The 24,283-nt window shown below is 38.7% G+C and overlaps 1 protein-coding gene across 6 annotated transcripts; it reads left to right on the forward strand.

Annotated features, from left to right (window-relative positions):
* Positions 1 to 24,283, forward strand: prom1b (prominin 1 b). 6 transcript variants are annotated; one of them, XM_074662001.1, is made up of 29 exons: positions 2 to 648; positions 10,761 to 10,822; positions 10,932 to 10,958; positions 11,061 to 11,266; positions 12,865 to 12,985; positions 13,096 to 13,159; positions 13,241 to 13,330; positions 13,960 to 14,177; positions 14,274 to 14,348; positions 14,469 to 14,532; positions 14,692 to 14,700; positions 14,812 to 14,971; positions 15,054 to 15,206; positions 15,495 to 15,618; positions 15,771 to 15,874; positions 15,998 to 16,082; positions 16,177 to 16,323; positions 16,776 to 16,847; positions 17,360 to 17,452; positions 17,832 to 17,849; positions 17,996 to 18,049; positions 18,198 to 18,278; positions 18,558 to 18,626; positions 20,006 to 20,095; positions 20,913 to 21,028; positions 21,213 to 21,606; positions 21,787 to 21,876; positions 22,840 to 22,874; positions 22,973 to 24,283. In XM_074662001.1, the coding sequence occupies exons 1-26, from the start codon at positions 378 to 380 to the stop codon at positions 21,241 to 21,243; spliced, it is 2,604 nt and encodes an 867-aa protein (XP_074518102.1). In that variant the 5' UTR covers positions 2 to 377; the 3' UTR covers positions 21,244 to 21,606; positions 21,787 to 21,876; positions 22,840 to 22,874; positions 22,973 to 24,283. The 6 variants fall into 6 exon arrangements, with proteins under 6 accessions (XP_074518060.1, XP_074518077.1, XP_074518069.1 ...); XM_074661959.1 differs by lacking the exon at positions 21,213 to 21,606 and having other exon boundaries at positions 1 to 648; positions 22,973 to 24,282; XM_074661992.1 differs by having other exon boundaries at positions 21,213 to 21,876.

Genomic DNA, 24,283 nt, shown 5'->3' on the forward strand with positions numbered 1-24,283 from the left:
TCGTGAGTTGTACGTGCACGCGAGATTAGTCCAGGCAGCCGGTGAGAGTGAGTGAGTGAGGACACCGAGATAGCGGATATATCCTCGGCCGTAGATCTCCTGAGCTGTTGAAGTTCTGCGGTACGATGTTTTTAAAGAGTCCGTACCGAGAAAACAGGAGCTAACGCCCGCTATAACCCAAACCGTTGGATGTTACGCTCACAAGTTTTGCTTCGGACTGTTGTTTCTGCGCTGCCCGTGGGGATTAAAGCACCGTGAGGGACAGGTGTCTCTACTCCCCCTCCATCCTCCCGTTAGACATTAGTGAGACCGGGGCTTGGAGCCTTTTCCCCCCTTGTTGTTTCTCTACTCTTTTTAGTCAAAGCTGGACTTGAGCCATGTTGTGGACAAAGTGGCTCGTCCTGCTGCTCTGCTGGGGGGCCACAGGCAGCGAGCAGCAGGCGGAACAAGAGGACGGGGCCCCGGCTGTGGTCCAACCAGACTCCCACAGACGGCGGTCCCCTCCACCTGTGGAGCCGTTGGATTTTGGATTTGTACCGGCGGCAGTTTATGATACCCACGCCTATTACGAACCAGGTCCCGTGGGAATCCTCTTCCACATGGTCCATGCTTTTCTCTACGTTGTTCAACCGAACTCCTTTCCCAAAGGTGAGAAGATTAGACCCTCTCCTTCACCCCACCCCCTCCACATCTTCATTGTCTTCCTTCTGTTTCTTATTTCTCGTGCATTAAAGTCCTCAGGATAAAAGTCATTTTTGATTAACTTGGTCTAATACTTTATAACTACAGTTAGCCTAGTGTGCGCAATGTTAAGTGTGCGTAGACCTGAACAGGTGTTACACTGAATTCTGTGACCTATCAGAATTAGTGACCTAATTAAGAATAACCGCTTTATTGTCACTGCAGATGTTTTCTAGTAACCATACTCTGTTCTGAGAAGAGTGTTTGACTAAATGTTTGACATAAATTTTCACAAGTGTAAATTAAGAAAATGATCAGAACAGATAGGGAAAGACAAGAGATCAAATTGAAATTTATCCTATAATATATATATATATATATATATATATATATATATATATATATATATATATATATATATATATATATATATAATTATTTTAAAGCTCAGTCAAGTCTACTAAGAAAATAATTTATTGTGTACAGTCTGTTTGCATAGTGAAATACAACAAAAAGAAGGGAAAAATTAATGAACACTAAAGAAGACATATGCCAAAAATATTTCAGTAAAATCCATTTAATGTTAAAAAAGCCACAGAATAAGTCAAAAAGACAATTCACTATTTTAATTCTTTAGACTTGACATGATTTTTTCTTCCCTTTTCCTTTATATTTGTTGTGGACTCAGCACAGAAATTCAAATTAAGGAAGAAAGAAATAAAAAAAATAGACGTATTAAGGAGGTCCATCACTTTGCATATAAAGGTTTTGAACTGTAGTGTGTGAAAGCAGAAATTGTAAGTCTGTCTGAAAGACATGAACAGCACTTGTCAGAATTGGGTGACATCCTGGGTCAGATATGTTCAGCTGAAACTAAAGATTCTCACCCTGGACTCGGGGACTGAACTAAGGCGGTCTAAAGATTATACAGACAGGCTTGAGGATGGTTAAGAAAGACAGGGTCTCAGTTTCCTCTGCGAGCCTAACCTTTGCTCTGAAGCATCACAGGCTCTGGCTGACCCTTTGTGTGCCATAAAAACTGAACAGCAAAGTCCAGAAAACCCTGAGAACCTCGGATTCCTCTGTGGGGAGAGTTATTTGCACATTGCGGATGTATCAACAGTCTCTCTCTTAGCTGAAATTGTTCCATGACTTCCAAAAAACACTCCCTAAGTAGCTGCCCCTAATTGAAATGCTACTGGGTCACAGGGGCAAATTCACATATTAGAGGGCTCTCAGGCATCAACAGTGTGCTTATTGAGCCCATAAACCAATGTTAAGAGCAGATTAATGGGATCAGTTGCTGTCATAGCTCATAAGTGATCCTCTCAGGGCTGTGCTTAAAAAATATCATGGTGATTATATAGAAATAGAGTCAGTCAGGTGATCAATACTCGTGTCATATTGTATTTTTTTTACTCCTCCTGACATGTGTTAACTCAGTGATGGCCGTGTAGAGTTAACCTCTTCAGAGAAGTTTGTTTTTGTGCTGTGTAGAACTATGAGTGGTCACGTTGGAGGATGACACAGTGCAATAGGATTGAAGGTTTTAAGTTGCTGCCATTTTGGTGTCCAGGGTTAGGGCTGCTGGCTGGCTAATCAATTAGCAGATCAGCGATTAGAGGAGGCTTTCTCAGTCACCTGCATCACCGCATAATACCTTAATCCACAGGACCATATGCTGCTGCTGCAAGGGACTTTCCAGTATGATTCACACTGTCACACGCACACAGGTAGACCACCTGGATGTCAGGTCCCACACTCTCAAATCACAGATCATGTGTATACGAAACATGCTGAGCCATGCTCATTTTGAAAAAACAGGATCTATATTGACCATAGCACCTATGTAAGAGATTAAAACAACACTGATGTGTCATTAAAGTGAGCATTGGTATAATTAGTCAGTTAGAAAAATGTAATAATTTGTCCCGATCTTTAGTAATAAAATCTTTTTCAGTAACAAAAAAAAAACAAAAACAAAACAGTTCAGCCCAAGTAGTAGGGAACGAAATATAGTCCTACAGCTAACTAATAAGGGAGAAAATAATTGACTCTAACCAATACCAGAGCCTTGACAGGAAATATTAAGTTTTTGATGAACAGGAAGCTGGTTAAACTAATGTGGGAGGGATATCGTCATGTTTTGAGATTTGGTTAAACAGCTTCAAGCTGGTATCATGGTTTGTCAAAGGCATGTAAAAACAGCACAACTATGATCCAGAAGACAAGTGATCGATGTATGAATAATTCTTTGATTTAAATTAAATGAAGCTGTCACAATACTGTTGTATTTATCTAAAAGAATCAAGAGCAAAATGTGCAGAAAATGAAACAAAATACTCAAGAGGAGTTAAGTGAAGGAGATGTATCCACTTCACTGCAGCTGGTCTGCAAGGACATTAACTGGAGGTTCAGAGAACACTGACACTTCTCTGGGGTTAATCACAGTTCACTCCAGAGCCTGTGCTTTCACAAGTTCAGCAAACCATGATGCTGTCTGAACTGCCAGGTCCTCTGAGTCATGTTGAACTATGTTTAATCACTTCACGTCTGCAGCATTAGGGTCGATCAAATACTTTGTGCAGGTAGGGATGGGTACCGAATTAGGTACTTTTATAGGTACTGACCGAATTCTGTCAAAAGTACCGGGTATCGATTCATGTAAAACCAAAAGGTACCATGATTAGGTACCTAAATGCATCCTTGTGACTGTGAGGAAGTGGAACAGTAGATGATTTTCCATGTTAGACATGAACACAGCATTTCAAGGTTATATATCGAAGAATATATTTGTTAAATTGATTTTTTTATATTCCATTATTAAATAAATTGATATTTTTTACCACATAAACACAAAAAAGTACCCAAACTAGGTATCGTTGAGTAATGGTACCGATTGCCAGGTACCAGGCATCGGTACCGTATCGTTTCAAATGTGAAAGGTACCCATCCCTAGTTTTCTTATACAGAGGCGTTGCTGAAGAGTTTTAACTTATGAGATCCATAACTTCTTATGCAATGCCTTTAGCATGACTAAAATACTACACACAGTGGAGGTGCAGAGACACATACTGTCAGAACTGGGTTGGTCCAAGAAGCAGTGCAATGAGGCCTTTTCTGTCTGTATACAACACACCTTCCCCACCAACAGCTAAACTGGCAGCTTGGAAATATTGTAGGAATTTAACATAAATAAAAATCATCGACCACTGTGGTTGTTTTAATGCATATGAATTAGAGCCCGACTGATATGGGATTTTTGGGGCCTATGCCGATACCGATACTGGGGGCAAAAAAAAGCCGATATCCAATATATCGACTGATATCCCATATATCGGCTGATTTATATGATAAATTCATTGATATACACAGGATATATACTGTACATAATCACAAATCATTATAATACCCATATGATTCAAGACAGAGACAGAACACTATTAAATTAAAACAAGGAACTTTAATTAAAAAACTGTCAACATAAGAACTGTAGTTTAAACCAATGATAAATAAGAACAAGCTGTAACTACAATAATAAATAAAGAAGTCAAACTGTAAACACCTTAAATAAATAAGTCAAACTTTAAACACAGTAAGTATAAAAAAAATAAAAATGGAAACACACAATGAGCAACTTACACAACGTTAAAACGCCGTATTGTACTCTTACATTAGATAATGGTGGACGTATGAATTAACAGTAGCATTTATCTCTGTTTATCTCACAAAAGAGCAACTAACACGATGTTAAAACGTCGTTCTATAGTCTTACATTAGATAATGGCGGACTGAGGGGGCGGGCACTCGGGCAGTGTGCAGCCCAACACACAGACACACAGGAGCAGGAGCGACAGAATCTCTGTGGAGCAAAAATTTTTATAATCGGCAACATTTTGGCCGATGTCGATTGATCGGTGACAGGCATAATCGGCCCGACCGAGTAATCGGCCCGACCGATTAATCGGCCCGACGGCTCTAACATGAATTAATATTATTCCCATCGTCCAGCTCAGTTTTTTCCCTTTGCTGCAGCTCCAACATTAAAAGATAATTACAGCTGTGATTTGAGACTTAACATTAGTGACATTTGAGTTTGTTTTAGTAAGCCTGTTTTTCCCTTGGATGCATAATAGGACTCTAAAAGTTAACTGAGATCTAAAAAAGAGGGCACAGATTCAGACACAGGGTGAGGTGAAGGCCAAAACTGTTGTGTTGGCTCAGCTTACCCTCATTGGCAGAACAGCCTCTGCAGGGTTACCCACTGTGCCGGCTTGAGAAATCTGGGCAAGAGAGCAGCAAATTGGCCCAGTGTTTGGCATTTAAGGGCTTCAATCTGTGCTATAGGCTTTACCACATACACATGAAGAATTCACATGAAGTTGTATGAGTTAAAACTATCATAAAGTCCTGATTAAACAAAAGTTTCTTTCATTATTCTTTGATTGAAAAGAAAAAAATCTCTCTGTTCTAGTTAAGTTGATGATTTATCTGAGCTCATCACTGTCGCCACGCTGTCATACCACACACTGCCTGTTCTGGTGCTGCCTGAGGCTGAATGGAGCTGAGGATGGGGGCTTTAGTGGGGCTATAATTAGCTGTAGCAGAGGTCGTTGTAGTCAGGTCAAAGGCTGGGTTCACCTCAAGGTGAGGAAACGTAACTGAAAGGATCACACAGGTACAAACGTTTATTGACGATTCTCAGGTGATCAGGTGGATCCTTAAAGTTTATTAATCTTGTAATAGTTAACTAATTATTAGTACATGGAGTAGTAACTGATGAATTTCATCACAAAGAGTGTCTCTGAAAGCTATAGATATTAAAAAAAAAAAAAAAGGTGACGGACAATGCTGGTAATCCACGTGTCCTAGAGTTTCATTAAAAAATAAATGTAAGCTTGGTCTTTCTGTACTTAGGAATGAAAAAGTGGGTAAAACCAAACAAGAGCCATGGGTTCATCTTTGGTTCATCTTTGGTTCACCAGCATGTCTCTGGCTCTGCCCTCTTCTTAATCACTCGTTCGTCTTAAATCTATGTGGAGGTTTCTTTTATGATGCGTTTTGGACTCATTCACTGCACTGATGCAGTGTCTTATCCCTCTGGTACACACAAGGTAGATTAGAGGATTAGCATCCACTGGGCTAATGCTAACACTGCAAAGATACAACTGCTACAGATGGCATTGTCACACACACCCACAGACACACGTACTCACACATATGCACATCCAGTCATGCACACACACTAGCATGAACAGAAAGTGGGTCATAAGCCTGGTTCTGTCTGTTGCCTTAATTACTGTTATTGGTAGTAGGTGAGTAGTTTATCCGTAAACACACATTTTAAATGAGATCAGACTAAAAAGAGAGGAGAGTTACATGTTTGATGAGGGTGTTAAAGACACAAGAGAAACTCATGTGTTAAATCTCTGCACACAAACAGAAAAACCAAAGGAAGAGAAATGAGCTGCTGTGTCACACATCTGCATCGTAGGCTAGTGCCTCACACTGTTAGATAATAAAAAAAACACTATAAAAAACACTATACAAGCTGTTGTTTTTAAAGACTGGTCACTTTCTAATATTCTTTTAGGACATGAACTTAAGTGACAGAAAACTTGACACAAAAACCATTTCTATGAATGTGTCATTAAATAATTGAAGCAAAATAAAAAAAGAACTTTGTACCTTTCTGCTTAAATATTTTTTGATGTTTTTAATCTTATAAAATTAATCGTAACACCTGTTTCATATCTCTATCATACAGTGAATGTAAAATTGTTGTGGTCCCTACCCCTCTTGATCTTGTAATGAAATATTACGTCCTCTGTGACGTGTAACAAAGTATCGGTTGCAAGTGGGGGAAAAACATATCTCACATAATCCTCTTAGTTGTTTTGGTCTCCCTCACAGGGGACTGTGTAACTTTCTTTAGCCTCCAGTGACATATGCAAACTGCAGTTTTAGAGGCTTGTGCAACACTGAGATAAACATAACATTCAGTCATATTTAAATAGCTCAGTAATTCTGAGCTGTATGTCACAGTGCTTTTTGAATGGCAGCCCTCAGCATCACTTCCTTCCAGTATTTTGGGCACAGACACTTTTTTTTAACCCCAATTTAAACTTTGTGTAGAAATATTTCAGTCAAGATGGTGTCTGTAGATGTGCTGTGTCATTGAGACCATCTCTGTTGGGCCCCTCCAGACACAGGGTGCCACAAACATTAGTATTAATCTAATCAGAAAAAAACACATCTTGGGTTTGGACAGCAGGTACTTTAAGCACCTTGTCGAAACGTTGCCAGACATTTAAATATCTCATAATTCACACTTCATAAATAGTCTGTTGATATGTCATTCATTTATTCATTCAAGAAGCTTTATTGTCATACAAGCATACTCTTACACATGGACAGCACAAAACTTAACCCTAAGACCCTATTTTCAAGCCTGATAAATATCCAAGAAAAACAATATATAAAGACAGGACAAAAAGAAGAGACTCATGCAAGTAAAAATATAAACTTTTTTTTTCCTTTTTTTTCTCCCTTTTTTTCTTTTTTTCTTTTTCCTTTTTTCTTTCTCTTTTTCTCTTTTTTATTTTTTCTTTCTTTCCTCTTTTTTTCCTTTTTTTCCCTCTTTTTTCTTCTTTTCTTCCTTTTTTCCCTTTTCCCCTTTTTTCAAATACAAATAAGACAGCCAAATTTAAAAATATAAATTTTTTTTTTCTTTTTTTTCTTTTTTTCTTTTTTCTTTTTTCCTTTTTTCTTTTTTTCCTTTTTTCTTTTTTTTTCTTTTTTTTCCTTTTTTTCTTTCTTTCCTCTTTTTTTTCCATTTTTTTTCTCTTCTTTCTTCTTTTCTTCCTTTTCCCCCCCTCCTTTTTCTCCCCCCTTTTTTTTCAAATACAAGTGAGGCAGCCAAATTTAACACTGTTAAATATGCAAGGTAGTCCAGCAATTCATTCCTCTATTTGAATTAATGACAGTCTCTTATCTGAAGTTTTTTAAGGGAACCAATTTGATTTTACTCACTTCCTCAGGATGATGACCAACACAGCAGAATAATACATTCTAAAGTGAAAAGAAGCTCATTAACTCTTAAACAAAACAACATAGAAGTTGAATGGGGAGAAGGTGTGATGTGGTGGCTCCACATAAGAACCAATCCATCTTTTCCATGTGACCTTGTAGTTATACTGGATATAAGCCAGCCTGTTTCCCAGTGAGAAAGACCACAAGTTGTGTACTAATACTGGCCTAAAGGTGTTACACGCCTCGTATTTACGGAGACTCTTACTATACAAAGTGGAGATGGTTGTTGGGTTGCGTAAGGTAATGCTTACTCCTCCCCATAATCTCTCAGAGCAGGTCAGCATATAGGATTGTGCAGTAAGAGGGTTGTACCTTCTGATTTAAACATCTCGTGAACTAACTATCAGCAGTGTTTGATGTTGACATGTTTTAACCCCAGCTAAGCTCAACCTGATATTTAATTCAAACTCCCAAGAGCCAAAAATGTGGAACAGTTATTCACAACTTAAAAAATTAGTAAATTAGTAAATCAAAGCAGCTCTCTTCTATATCTAGTGAAAGTATCAGAATGTCTTATTTCTCCCTCAGACACATGAGTTCAGGTTAGGCGATGTCTGCTTATTCTTTCAGGATGGTTGTTTATCCCAATCCCTTTCGTTTGCCGTCGCAAACTCTCATACTGGGTCACTGAACTAAGCTGTCTAAGCTTAACTGCCCTCGGTGGCTAATGCTAACTAAGTAGCTGGCCAACAGCAGGTGGCATCTACACAACGTAGATGAGTTCCTATCCTGCATCTGTATAGAGTAGACAAATAAACACGTCCTCACCCCAGGTGACAGTCTGGGGTCTCTTCCAGGTAAAGACGTTTCATAAATAGTAAACAGCTGTGAGAAGATAGGGCAGCAGACTCCCAGCAGGGGGAGTAGTGTTGAGAGGATTATCCATATGGTCATGGAGGAAACCCAAAGTCTTCTTTTAATGGAAAGGGAGAAATTTTTCCTTTATTTATTTATTCTCCATATAATGGAAAAGAAAATATCATTCTTTGATGTTTGCCAATCATGTGAAAAAATCCATCTAATCTCATTTGTTGCTGAAAATCAAGTGATTATTTTTTTGATAATAGTTCCATCAAATGAATTCATTTGAAATGCTTAACGTTCTTTGATTTGGCATCTTGAAAAGTTGTGTTTTCTGCTTACCCTTGCTAAATAGCATTCAACTTGGGAAGGAAATGTTTTTTGTCCCTTATTTCACACTTAATAGAATAAAAAGATTAATCAGGGTGAAGTGTTTACTGATGAAAATGTGAAACAAAAGAAGTGTTCAGGCGAGAGACAGTCAAATCTACTCAATGCTCATTTAAACATCATGCTCTCTGTAGTCTTCCTTAGAAATTCCAAAAAGTCAAGAAAGACACTTTGTTACACTGTGTTTGTGCATGTTTGTTTGCAAACATGTGCTTGATTCTGAATGTGTGTGTGTCAGCAGTGTGACATGCTGAGCTGTCCTCCATCTGCCTTGCAGTGGCACCTCCTGTGGCATACTAAGAAGGCTTGCTTTGATGTCATCATTTCCTAAAAAGATTAGATGAGCAGCAACAACTTAAGGTTCTCTCTGAGGGAAACATTGGAGGAGGTTCACCGCTCGGATATACTTTGTGAGCAAATTGTGTAGTAAATAACATCACAAAATATTCAGAGAGTCTGGAGACACGGTTTTAAAATGGGACAGTGCTAAAAAAAAAATTATACAGTATGGGTCTTATTCGACTCAACTTTGTACTGGAAATCACTGCATAGCTCAAAATCAAAGCCAAAAACCATTCCCTGTGCACAGTCTGTGTCCTCCTTTCTAAAGAGGAGAGGAACCATTTGTCTTATGTTGTTGATGGTACGCTGATGCACAAGCGCCTGTGGCAAGGGTAGCACATTAGAGAAGTAATCTTTTGTTTTTTTTAACTGTATGAGTTCAATGGGTTTGGAGCATCATGTTGTTGTTGCTTTTTTAGGAAGACTATTCAAATCTCAGAAAGACAATGAGGACACCATGAACTGTTGAGCAGCTGAATATGACACAATTTCACTTTCCAAACACCAAACAGAGATCCTCTCAGTTTCCAAATGTTTACAGGAGATCATCAGAGAAAAAGGTGATACAACCTTTTGGTAAACATGCCCTTTTCCCCCTTTTTTTTTCAAGCACAGGAAGTGCAAACTATGACATTCTGACCAACTTTTTTTTTAATTGGGGGTGAAGAAGTCAAAGGAATTTAAATATACCAAAGATGAAAACTAATGAATAAATGAAGTTCTCATAATGCAGTCATGAAACACTCATGACTAGCAGATAAAGATGGAGCTAATTAAACTACTTTGTACTGAAGAATAAGATTTAAAAAAAAGTTTTCTGCAGCAAAATTTCAAAACTCATCTTTAAAATTTAGAGAAGAATAGGTTTTTTGAAAATCAAAATAATATTTAACTTTTAAAAAACCAAGTTCCTCTACATGCAGTTTTCTTCAAGTTGTTTGATTACATCTTTTGTTCCTCGATGTGGTCAATCATGCCAGCATATGTTGCATGAGTTTGTGTTCTTGGCACATGTTTAAGTGTCGTGTGCCTGGGAACTTCTGTTTACCTGCTTTGGGAGTCAACAGTGTGGGTGGATCAACAACCAGGTAGGCTTAGCGTTGGCTGACCCATATAACTACTGGGTTTAAACTGTTTCTGTAAAACCCACAGCTGCTAGTCAGAAACAGGAAATACACTTATAATGCTGTCCTCTCTGGAAATTAAAAACATGACTCCACATGAGCTGTTTGTGTGCCTCTGAAATAGATAAGTAGATTTTTTAACTCCACTGTGCAGCTTGTCTGACATCATGCAGGAAGTTTATTTGATCATGTAGGGAACTGAGGGATGAGCCTCCCTACAAGCTGTACACTGCATGTAAAACACAACGGCATGAGGGATTACAGTTTTACTGGACATACTGGACACTAAAAAACTTGATGACTGTGTCTGTTACTTTTCTGTCTTTTCAGATCTGATTGTAAAAGTCATACAACAAAACATGGGAGGAATTAAAATAGAAGAATGGAGAAAGGTATGTTTCACATCCCTCTTTAGAAACATGTATGTTCAACTCTTCAGTCCCTGAATGTAACACTTTCTCTCTGTTTTGTTGCTGTGCACGTATTTTGTCCCTGTCACAGCCAGACAACGTGGTCCTATTACTTCAGGTAAACTTTCGATAAAAGTTTTCAAATAATAATTTGTTTCAACTCATATTGAAATTGACTACTTGAGGGGAAATGATGGTTACATGATTTTTCCTCCTGCAGTGGATCTACTACGAGTCTGGGTTCATCGTCTGCGGGACCATTGGTGTTCTGTTCCTGGTCCTCACTCCCATCGTGGGCATGTGTTTCTGTGTGTGTCGGTGCTGTGAGAACTGCGGAGGGGAGATGCACCAAAGACAGAGGAAGAACGCCGACTGTCAGAGAGGTTTCTACACTGCATCACTCATCGCCACCACCATCTTCATCATGTAAGTCATCATCGTCTAATCTGCCTTTGGTGTCTCTGCTTACTGTGTACATCCTGATTTGGGATCCACGGTGTTACTTTGATAAATCATCATATACAAGGCTCTAATAACTTCCATATCAGTAATCCACTTTGTATTTCAGATTTTAAAAATATGTCATAATATGTAGTTTTCTTGTTATAATGGTAGGAATCAAACATGAAGAAATTATAAGAAAATATGAAAATATTTCAATAATAAACACACATTTATTTTTTTTGCTGTTAAAAGGTCAAGCTAAAAAAGGTTTGAGCTTTTAAAGCAGGAAAAAATATTAATTCATAAGATTTTTAGAGCACTTATTCTTCAGGGACCCTCTGGGGCACTAAGGCTCTAATAACTTCATCTCAAACAACTCATTCTGCAATTCAACTTTTATAATTTTTGCAATTCTATCCTTCAATAGCAGGTGCCTTTTTGAGAAAAATGTCATAAAAATGTAAAAACTAGTATTAAAATCGGTGAAAGTTTGATATGTTTGGTTAGGGCTGAAGCCAGAGAAGAGGTTTAAGCTTTGAAAGTGGAAAAAAAAAAATAACTTATAAGATTTCTATAGCATTTTCCTTCAGGGACCCTCGAGGGTCCTCAGGATACTAAGTGTGAGTGTTTCTAGAGGGATCCCAGAGGGTTAAAATGTCTTGTTAAAGACTCGCTATGTACCTGATATATAGCCTTGAGAGGAGTTGAGGGGCATTACACAGTCCCTTTAACATGTAAGACATGCAGTTTACCTGCTCTGGAGGAGACAGGTGCACAATCAGAGAAACACGATCCAAACAGAGCAGGACAGTTAAGTGTCATTGATACCTGTTGGCCGACTCTGAGAGGCCTGAGGTTTGAATGAGTGCTTTCACAGCACACGCATTTTGAGACACACACACACACACGCATACATTTTGACTTCTGTGTCTATTTGGAGATATGAGATATAAACTTTACGGGGGGGGGGGGTTGTGTAACTCTGTGAACTTTTTATCTCCCTTCTTGATTTAAATCAGATTAAACCTTTCAGTGATCTTATTCTTAAAATTCAGGTAAAAAATATAACCAGCAGAAATAAAGCTGGTTCACTGCTAAGGGTTCGTTCCTCATGCTGTTTTATTCAACATTTTATGAAATCACAGGACTCAAACTTTATTTACAAACATTATCTTTTGCTCATAAAGGATGGAGGTTATTTCCCTCAAAAGGCTGAAATACTGTGAGCTCTTTCGTTCTGAATTAGTTTTCCTGTTTTTTAACTGGCAGAAAGTTGCTACATTGTCACGTTTTGATTTGTTTTTATCATAATCCTCTAAGGACAGAGATATATTTTTTAAATAAATAACCTTTTCTCTTTGAATTAAATAATATATGGGACTTTGTAAACTTGAGACATCTCGATGTGAACATAAGCAGGGCACTGCTGCAGCCATTTCCAGCAGAAATACAGCTTGATAAAGCCACACTGCCCTCTGCTGGTGATATCTGCTCATTGCGCTACTTACTTTGCCTCACTGATTCTGAATGAATGGTTGTGTGTTTCTATGTGTTCATGCGTTTATCTTTGTGTGTTTCAGTTTGGGGCTGCTTATTGCTTATGCTGCGAACCATAACGTCAGCACCAAGATTAAGAACACTCGCCGCTTCATCAACACAAATATGAGAGACCTGAAGACATTTGCCAACAACACTCCTGCTGTAAGTCCTTCTTATACATGTGTCATTCTCATGAAGAAAAACCTGACAGAAAGTATCAGAGTTTGATTTCTTGCATTTTAAGGACTCATAACTTTTGTTTTCTTTGGCAGCAAATTGAATACCTGACAGCTCAGTACACCACTGCAAAACACAAAGTCCTATCAGACCTTGACAGTAAGCCACTTCAGTGTGTTCAGTTTTTTTGTTTAAAATGTATATCTTTCGTTTACTGATTTGTCTGTTGTTTGCTGACAGACATTGGGCCTTTGCTGGGCGGGAGGATCCACAGTCAACTAGAGAAAGAGGTTGTTCCCTCACTGGACACTGCACTGCGGATGGCAGGAGGTAACACACAGCACTTTGCTTTGATTTAGAAATAACTTTTTGGCCTGGTTGAACTGCTGTAGGGAAAGTAGGAAAGTTGAGGAAAAGTCCAACTTTGTTATCAAACATTAATTAACCTCTGTTGCCACAGATTATTATGTTAAAACAAAATACTGTCACAACATACTACAGTATTGTAGTTTCCTTCTTGAGATTGTTACAGTTGCTTAGATGTTGAAATACATAATAGAATAATAAAAAAGGAAGAAAAGTTCAACTAAATAATGCTTTTTTTTATTGCAATATTCTGGTGTGTATTTTAAAGGTACATTTTCACAATTTTAACTAAACCTCTTGCTCTGTGTTTACCTCACATCTCTTTTTTTGCTAAAGCAAAAGTTGAAAATGCCATTAAAGGTAATAAGAGCAGACCTGGATTCTGCTGTGTAGTGCTTTTGACTTTGTGTCTGTGTATCTTCAGTGTTATAAATCCAATAGATTCTAATCCTAAACCACTGTTGTACCTTTCTATTGTGGTTTCCCTTGTGTACTGTTAATGTGTGGTCAGTGTGATCTGTGTTATTGTTAGTTTTTGTGTTCCACTGTGGTATCTTATTGATTAAGTTTTACTTTCCCCCTGTGTTTTGTAGCCATGCGTGAAACCAAAGAAGCCCTGGAGAATGTCAGCTCCTCCTTGGAGGTGCTTCAGGAGGGAACGGGGAAACTTCGGGCCCGTCTGTCAGGGGAGCGGGCCTCCCTTTCCAACACCCTTTCAGACCCTGCCTGCACTAATGGAGCTGTTTCTCACACCTGTAACACCATCCGCTCCACGCTGTCCCAGCTGGGAATCAGTGCAGATTTCTCCAAGGTCCTGAGATATTAAAGATGTCCTGGCACATAACATGTGAATCTGAATCTGAAAGTAGTTGATAACCTCATACTTTTCTTTACTTTCCTCTTTTAGCTTGCAGATGTCAATCATGCCTTGGGTAACGTGAATGTGATCCTCAAAACAGATCTCAGCAACATTGTACAAAAGGTTTGTCTCTATGTTAAGCTCATCATCATTAACATCCACATGTTCTTTCTCACATTGTTTCATTTTCTTACGAGTCACCCTGGATCAGAATATCTTTTCTTTCTCACTTTCCCTCTGCAGGGTTACTCATCCTTCAACGACACACCCAAACTGGTTAAAGAACAAACTAAAAACATTGTTGCAGGTACACAGTCCTGAGATTTTTGTGTTTATACTCTGTTACTCTGACACATACAGTTATTTCCCTATTTACAAATTAGACTAGAATAAGTCTGATTAGTTTTTCTCTATAATCTTTTCTTTTCTACATTCCTCTGCACACTTCTGCATGATAAAACCACAGCTCTACCTCGTAAGTCTCTTTTAACTTTTACCAAGTCCAGCTCTCTCTCTTCCTTTCTTATCTTACGAGTTTACAGAAAGAATTTTTTTTAAATTATCTAATTAATTTTTTTATCTGTAGGTGTAAAAAACATGCTGGATAAGATTGGTGCAGAGATCAACGGCTTTTCCAAGATGTTCCCAGTGGAAGCCTCTTTGGCGAATTTCACCATTTTCCTTAACCAAGGACAGAAAAACATCGAGTCCTATTACCCACAGATTGACCAGATGGATTTTTACAGGTTTGTGTCTATGATATCAATGAAGGCATCAAAATTTCCCACATTGTCAGAGCAAATATAGATTTATGTTTTCATGCGACAGGTGGATAGGCTGTGTGGCAGTGCTCTGTATGGTCATCCTGGTCGTTGCGTTTAACCTCCTTGGGCTGCTCTGTGGCACCTGTGGCTACGACAAGCAAGCTACACCAACAACGCGAGGCTGCTTATCAAACACCGGAGGCAACCTACTGATGGCGTAAGCAATTAAGACAACAGTCTGTTAGCGTGAAGTTTAGATAAAATAATTTATTCATATTACTTCATATCACACAATTGCAATACCTTCATAAGTCTGGGAAATGACACATACTCGAACACCAACTCAGAATTGGAAACAAACCATTGGTTAATTTATATGAAGGGGCAAACCTAAAATATAAAATCTACCAAGATGCCATGACTTTTTGTATAAATAAGAACTAAAATTGAAAGGACATAACAGATTTTCTAGTTAATAATGTTTTCCACCCTCCATCTCTTCCAGCGGGGTAGGCTTCACTTTTATCTTTGCCTGGGTACTGATGGGTATCGTGACCACCTTGTTTGTTGTCAGTGGTAATGTGGAGAAGCTGGTTTGTGAACCTCTGGCAAACCGACAGTTATTCCAGGTACTGAATGCACACACTCTTTGATCATCTCCTCTCTGTCTTTCTCTGTGTTTAACTTGGAAAGAGTTTGATCTGAGCAGAAAACTGTTACATAACAGTGACACTGTGCTGATGAATGTATGTGTGTGTATATGTGCTTGTCATCACATTAGATCATAGACACACCATACCTGGTTCATCCTGCAAAGAAGAACTTTCTTCCTGGGATGTTATTTCAGAATCCAAACATCGACTTGACTTTGGGAAGCATGTACAGGTAACAACCAGCACTTTATTCTACACTCTGATCAGCCATAACATCATGACCACAGGCCTACACAGAAATGTATACATTTATCAGAGGATTTCACTGAACAGCGTCACCATATTTGCTTGGCAGGGAGTGCTATGAGAACAACGGTCTGTACCACGCTCTGCAGCTGGAGACCATGTTCAACATTAACTCTTTCCTCAACAGAACCGTGGTAAGTGTCTGCTTCAGCGCTGATGCACTGATGAAGACAACTGAATGTCATTCTGGTAAACTGAGAGTTAATTTGTGTTTGTCACTGACAACAGTACAACAAGGATCTGGCCAATGTGTTTGAAAGCGTCAAGGTTGACCTGCAGGACATCACACTCCTGGAACAAGCTGGGAGAGACAACCTGCTGAACTTTGCCAACTCTGGGATTGGACAGATTGACTATGATGCCTACCTGACGGAGGTAATCTGTGTGTGTGTGTGTGTGTGTGTGTGTGTGTGTGTGTGTGTGTGTGTGTGTGTGTGTGTGTGTGTTTTTTGTGTGTGTGTGTGTGTGTGTGTGTGTGTGTGTGTGTGTGTGTGTGTGTGTGTGTGTGTGTGTGTGTGTGTGTGTGTGTGTGTGTGTGCACTACTCATGTTGTATAGTATGGAGTGGTGATTCTTTTTACTTAATTCTTCCCTGGGATAATAAGTATTGTTGATTTTTGATCCCACATGATGAAAAACTGCAGGTCTCCATGATGATGATGATTGATTTTTGCAGTATAATTATGCATGTAAGCAGATGGAGACTATGCTGCTAAAAGTAGAAAATTAGATTATACAAAGAACTTACCCAATATAAAGATGCACCAATAAACTTCTGTTTCTTAAAAGTAGCTCTGCATCTTTAATGTCTTTGTTTTACTCTTTCAGGTGAATAAAGGAGTCACTCTGGTGGATCTGTTGTCTTTTTCTACCAACCTGGAGTCCCAGGCTGACCAGCTGGTGGGTCTTTTCATAACTACATAAAAGCAACAAGATGATCATATTTCTTTTGTCCTAGCACAAAATCTTAAGACATGTTTAAGTTACAGTTGAAGCACGGATTTTTAATATGTGTGGTTAGTTTTTATTTGTTTTGAATGAAGATTTACTGCTAAACCAAAAGGTCCGAAAGTACAGTACAGCTGCCTGTCTGGATGGTTTTTAACTTCATGCTCAGTGATCAGGCTTGTAGGCCTGAACAAGCTGTCCATTCACCCTGAACACACACACACTGACACATTTATGGCATATTCATCGTATATACACAGGTATGTACAGGAACCGTGCCATTTAAAGCACATGGGAAAAGCCACAGAGGGATTAGTGTATGTGAATATCTTACGAGGGAAAGAAAAACTCCTTTTATCATTGCCTTTAACAATCTGTTACATGTTTTAAAGCAACTCTACAATATGCAGTTGTAAAAAAAAGTTGCTGTATGTTTTCTCTCTTGTGTTTTTCTCTGTCAACAGCCTCGTGGGGCTCTGGAAAATGCACTGAAAGGACATGCCAGCAGTATCAGACAGATTCACAGGGAAAATGTGGTTCCCATGGAGCAAGCAATGGTAATCAACTCTCCAATGAAACAAAAACAATGGCACCACACACACTGACACAGCATGCTTAATCTTGTATTTTTTACTTTAAGAGAGTTGGCTTCTTAAATCAGGACAGTTTTTGACACATCTCAAAGCAAACAAAACTTTATTCTAATGCTTTACTAATCTCAATTAAAGACTTGTCACAGCATCTCTAAAATTTATTCTATTTTCTCACAAACTATTTTAAAATGTATAAAATGTATTTAAATATCAAAGTTAAATGTAAATCAGTTTAACAAGCAAGTTTTTGATCGAACGCCATACTTTGTGGAATAAGATAATCTTTGCCAGCTGATCCCGACTTTCCCCTTTTTTCTTTTTCTCTTTTATGAACTTGTGACAGAAATATGTCAGAGCGCGGGTAAGCCGCTGTTGAGCCACATCACTGTGACCCTGTTTATTGTGCAGTGTTGTCTACGTGGTGTCAGTGATGTGATTAGAAAGCTGTAACCAATATTCAGACGTCGTTAGTTTGTCGGTAACTGTTTTTTTTTTTTTCTCATGTAGAGCATTATGAGCCAGAGCATCAAGCAGCTGCAGAGGACATCCAATGACTTACCGGTGGGTATCAAAATAACATCCAGACACTTTATGCAAGTTGCATAATGAGAGCACAGGGCACTGATACCGGTTTTTGATCAATGAGCAGTTGTAACCACGGTCCAGTGATTAGATTAGATAAAAACAAGCGTCACTGTCTCTCTTTTAGGCAAAGATCACAAATATCCTGAGTGCCATCGATGCTGCAGAGTACCTCATCACTCACAATGCCTCCCATGTGGTAAAACAGGTAACTAAAAACAGTGTCACATATGCATTTTATGAACAGCACACTATATGAAGCCTTACAATACTACTGTAAAGGCATTTTGAAATATGACAAAATATTATATTACATTACAATCTAATTAAAAACACAAATGTTCTGTACAAATTGGACAGAGCAATGCTGAGAATCCAACCTATTGTAAAATACAAGCTTCTCAAGAAATAAAACATCTTTGAGACTAATAATGATTTATATGCATCTGAACATTCAAACATACATGCTTTCTCTGTTGGTGTCCAGGAGACAAAAGGCTACACAGAGAGCTTAGTAGGATACTTCAAACAGTACACAGCCTGGGTGAAAAACTCGGTAAGTATACTTCCTATAATTTGTTTTACTTTAAAGATCAGAAGCTGATAATTACAGCGCACTTAATGTCAGCAGAAAGCAAAGGTGTAGTAAAGAGATGATGCACATGTCCAAACCAAGATCAACTCCAACCCAATATCATCAAAACAGTAACTTAAGGAAGTGCATTGAAAACTAAAATAAACAAGCAAATAAAAAAACACTCCCCACTCTAATGTATAAAATGCAAGTGAGAAAGAGAGAGATATCTCAACCCAGTACTGAGCAGATAGAGCTGAAAATGAATACTTTTCGAGGAAACAGATACAGGCATCAAGCTGCTCTCTTTTGAGTCAAGATCCATCTTGTTCACTTTCAGTTTATGATAAACATTCAACAGAACACATAAGGATAAAGTGGGATAAAGAATTAAATACAGAAATAACAAGAGATAATTGGCAGAATATGTAGAAAAACCACTGAACCACCACTGCTTCTTGAAAATAGAGGGAATTTTCATGAAAGAAACCTCATCTGCTTTTTCATTACACCTGAAATAAAAAGTAAAAACTTAAACCAACTTCCTCCATGCTGGAGAAACTGTGGATCAGTAAATGTTAACCATAGTCATTTATTCTGGAAATGTTCAAAACTGAAGAACCAGTGGGAGATTATAAATATAGAAATAAGAAAAATCTTGGGATGTAATATACCACTGAATGCTTCTCTACCATACTTATTTACCTTTTTAGATGGACGTGTACAAGGAAAGGATAAACATTTATTAAAAATTTTGCATAATCCCCCAACTGTGGAACAGTGGATCCAGACTAATGAGGAGATTTACCAGATGGAGAGACTGACATATATTGGGACAGCAGAGAGCCCAACTGGAGGATAGATGAGAGAAATGGATGAAATACAGGACTGAGATCAGGGACACTGTGAACTATGGGAAGACAAGTTGAAAAAAAAAAAAAAACATCGAAAAGAAAGCATGCTATTGAAACCTTGATTTGTAATATTTTCCCCAATTTTTTGTATTCCCTTTTTTCTGTATGAATACTTATTACATAATTATTTAAAACCAAATTAAAAAGAAAGTTACAAAAAAAAGAAAATCTCGTTGGTCAGATCTTGTTGGTCAGGTTTTTACTGTGTAAGAGAAGCTTCAGAAACTATTACCAGAGAAATGTATCAGTCAGGAGAGTCTCTTTGATGTAAATTAGAGGTCTGTAATAAAAACACTGAGGACAGATCAGCAAGAGCAGTCTTTCCTTAGATAAACATGCGCCAAGAACATTCTGGTTTCAGTGTAGACGTCATCCATACATCTCTGTAATCTAAACTTTGGGTTTCTTGCTGTAAACTGTACTTAATGTGTGTATTTTTTCCTACAGTTGACTTCGGAAGTGGCCCAGTGCAAACCCATCAGTAACATTGTGGACAGTATGGAGATAGTAGGATGCAGTTTTATAGTCGATTCAGTGGTAAGGCACCAAAACACTGTGATTATCTGTGTATGTGTGTATGTGTGTGTGTGTGTGTGTGTGTGTGTGTGTGTGTGTGTGTGTGTGTGTGTGTGTGTGTGTGTGTGTGTGTGTGTGTGTAAGGGGTGCTCTGATTCATTCTGCAGCTGTATGTACCGAGCATGTTCCCCACATGTATTTGGATTCTGGAAACATAGAAGGCTCTTTGACCGTTTGAGGGAGAGATGAAGGCTGTGGAGTCATTGGGCCACACGTATGAGAACAGTATGTTCTCCAGCCTTCAACACACTGGCTTGCACACACTGAGATGAGATACAGTCTGTTTTGGGGCAGGGTGGGGAGTTACATACACACAGATTATTCACTGTTCACCCCAGAGGAGTTGTGTAGGTTCGTATTTACATATCAGCCATATATCAGGCATGTGAGTTTATGAGAGATTAATGAGAGCTCACAGAGCCACAGACTGTGGTTGATATGAAGAGATTTTATATATCAGTGCTCCAGCAGCCAGCCTGCAGCCACAGCTGTATCTGTGCACACATGTGTTTGTATTTATATGTTCTGCACTGATTGGGACTGATTGTGTGTATGTTTCTTCTCTTACTTGTATCCATGGCCACACATCTTCACGTCCATGTAGAGACTAAAAACAAAACATTGGTGATATTTAAGAAGAAAGTAAAAAATAATGTTTTGACTGACTCAGATTTTTAGCCATAGTTAAGTTGAGCCTGATGTTAAACTATAAGCATGAATCTCTTGCTGTTCATGTCTAGATGATCAAACTAACCTTCACGTGTGTTTACTTTTTCAGAACACATTCTGGTTTGGTCTGGGAGGTTGCTGCATCCTCCTTATTCCCAGTATTATCTTCTCTGTCAAACTGGCCAAGTATTACAGAAGAATGGACACAGAGGACGTCTTTGAAGAGTGAGTCCAAACACAGACACGCTCAGATTTTGTTTATTCAGCTGCTAGGAACTGGTTTTCTTCTAGTTTACTTCTAGTTTTTCTGAATCCTTCTCATCAATCAAAATAGGAATAATTAATCCTTATATCGTCTTTCTTCTGTTCTTTGATTCTCTTCATTGTGTTTCCACATATCTCTCTTCAGCACCTCTTACCCGTGGCTTGTTGCACTCTAATGTTTGTCTTTCATTCACACATCCTGTCATCCTGTTCACTCTCCTGTTTCATATGGACTTCTTGAGCTCTGGATCTCTGCACGTCTTTCTTACTCTTTTTTTTAAATCATAAATCAAAAGCACTCCCCTCTCTGTTCTCATGGATCTTTATTTCATTATCTTGCTCTGCATCTTCCACCTTCACTTTCTGACTGCGAATCAGTCGTGAGACGACAAAGGATCACTCCATCCTACTTACTTCCAGTGGAGCTTGCCCATTCTCTCTTTCACCTGTCCACCGTCACTCTTGTGTTGCAGTCTGGGTAATACAGGTAATCATGGTGAGCAAGTATGTGAAATCCATGGAGACCTCGCTGTGCTCAGGTACGAGCAGAGTCTCTCTTGCTTGCATGCTGTGGTGTTAATTGGTGGAGGGATCATTTTCAATCTTAGTGATTGAGGTTTAACAAACAGAGATATTATCACATTCTTCCACTGTTGCCATAGTTACAGAGGACTCTTAAATGTATGTGTGTGCCTGTATTCGTGTCTGTGTACATTTAGCTCCCCCTATAGTGACACTCTGACCCGGTTCCCTCGAGCCTCTGCTCCCCCAAACTATGAGGACTGGTGACCCAAAGGCTCGTCAATGAGGTACTGATTATCAGTCATGACCATCCTCTAACCATCGTCTAACAACCTCAGATAACATCTGAGAACCACCGGTCACTCATTCCTCATCAGCCTGACTTCATCCAAGAAGTTTGCTTCTTTTTTTATCTATGGCAGCAGGCAGGTTTTTCATACAGCAGCTGGGAAAGTTGTGAAGGAACCAGAATGTCATCAGTCTTAGAGTGAAATAGACCACTACAAGAAGATATTGTTTGAAGAGCACCTGCAAAGTGGAAAAAGGGAGGAAATCAAATAAGATGTTAAGTGTTAGCGCCACTTTGAGAGATTTGCAGAACTCTCTCTTTGTTTGAACATTGTTTTAGACTCCTGATTCATTCTCCAGGACATTCTATACTGAAATCATTGCTCCATCTTTGTCCAACCCACCAGAACTGTAACTGTAAAATTTGAATTTCTTGGGGCAATGATCTGCTACTTCCTGAGGATTAACAACGCAAAAATTAAAAAAAATCACGTACCACAAGTAAGCTGAAGTTGGGCTCTTGTCTGTTCTGTCACTGTCTTCATCTTCCATCTACTGTCATTGTATCGTCTAACCACCAAGCTCTGGGTAAGGAAAGTTACCCAAGATGAAGACCCCGACTCACCATCACTGTCATGCAGATTATATTCTGCCACTTCTGTAAATCACACAGACCTCTTTTTCTGTGTGGCTAACACCTGCTGAAGCACATATGGAGAAAACTTTTACTGCTATGAACCAAATCTAGAAATCTTCTGGGCAACCAAAACCTGGTCTTCATTTGTATGTAAATCAGGAGTCATTTTTATTAAGTTTAGATCATCATCACACTGTTTATTATTGCATGAAGTTGTGTCATCTGTTGTGTCAACACCTTTTATTAATTAGAAACAAAAATGTCACACTTTTCACTAATAGCATATTTATCCTCCAAAGCTGATCTCGTGTTCTTTCCTCCACAGTGGGCAAGACACCTGGAACTGATTAATTCCACTTGGTGAGTCCTCACTTGATGACTGCCTTTTCAAAGCATTCACTGTGGTGTGCTTTGATCTTACTCTCTGACATTTTCTGTCTATGTTTGTTTACTTTTAGAATCACTGGACTTTCCATTCTTCCTAGTCAGGGGAGATCAGCAGCAACGAGGAACTGTGCGGTGAGGGCGTCCCACTCTCAGTACCCCTTCAAGCCATTTGACAAGGACCTCCAATGCCAGCCAACTGTAATATATCCTGTGTTCTCTCTACACACCTGTATCGAGCCCAGCATTACAACAGCAGTCCTCTTAGTGTGCTCCTCCTGCTGTAAAATATCCTCTATCAGAGCGTTGTACCTGTATAGATAGCTTTTATTTGTAGATAAGACTTTTGTTTCTACTTATATTATAAGTTTTAACATGGTGACATGAGTGTACATTTTTTACAGCTTTCAAAACTTTTGAAAGTTTTATATATTTTTGTTAATGTTTGTTTTTTAACATGTAAGTAGTTTTGTAGTGTTAGCTCTTCTCTGTGAATATTTTTACTGTAGATGAAATCATTTTGGCTCAGCAGGTTACACTGATAAGGGAATTCAGGGATTGTTTCACAGTTTGGTAAATACTCTTATTTGCTTTCTTGCCAAGAGCTTGATGAGAAGATGCACCACTCTGCACAAAGACTGTAAGCCTGACGGCGTAATAACAGTTGAGTGTATGGCTTGATGCAATTATCAGCAAGGTAACAGGCTTATGATAACAAGGCTAACATGGCGGTGCTTATAAAGCAGCTTAATATTGCTCATTTTTGTCAAAGTTGCCTACTCCAGATTTTGTAAAACAAGATATTCTTTCAAGGTGCTGTAGTAGTTCAGTAGTTTGTTGTCTTTGGTTGGGGTTTATTCTTTCTATTTCCTGCATGCTAATCTAAACACCTCTTGACTGGAGGCAGCACCAATGAGAGTGCTCACCATCTTCTCAGCTAACTCAGCACAATCCAAAAAGGAGTATCTCCCAAAGTGTGGCATTTTATTTCACAGTCCATAAAGGGAAACGTGGAGATTCAATTTGGCTTCTACTTTATTCAGTTAATCAAAGACTTCATGAGATGAGGGTAAAGGCTATCCTTCTTAACTCCAAGACTAAAGCAACACAGAAGCATCACACACACATCCTCACAATGTTTAAAGACAGCTATAAAACAAGATATTGTGTCTTAGGCATCTTTCGCCAGAACATTAGAGAGGGGTTAGTTGCTTTGTCAGAAATGTTTTGTTTTGTTTTGTTTTTCTTCATCATTCTGCGGTTTGGGAAATTGAATTCCCAGAAGCCTCTATGGTGTCAGGGACCTGTTTGAGGACCTAAAAAGTGACTAAACAGCTGGAGTCTGTGGTAAGGGAGCAAATTTGTGAATAAAAACTTCAGTTAAC

Source organism: Halichoeres trimaculatus, unplaced genomic scaffold, assembly GCF_033239565.1.
Source record: "Halichoeres trimaculatus isolate MK-OKI-2021-1 unplaced genomic scaffold, fHalTri1.1 fHalTri1_scaffold_2, whole genome shotgun sequence".
NCBI classification, from domain to species: domain Eukaryota; kingdom Metazoa; phylum Chordata; class Actinopteri; order Labriformes; family Labridae; genus Halichoeres; species Halichoeres trimaculatus.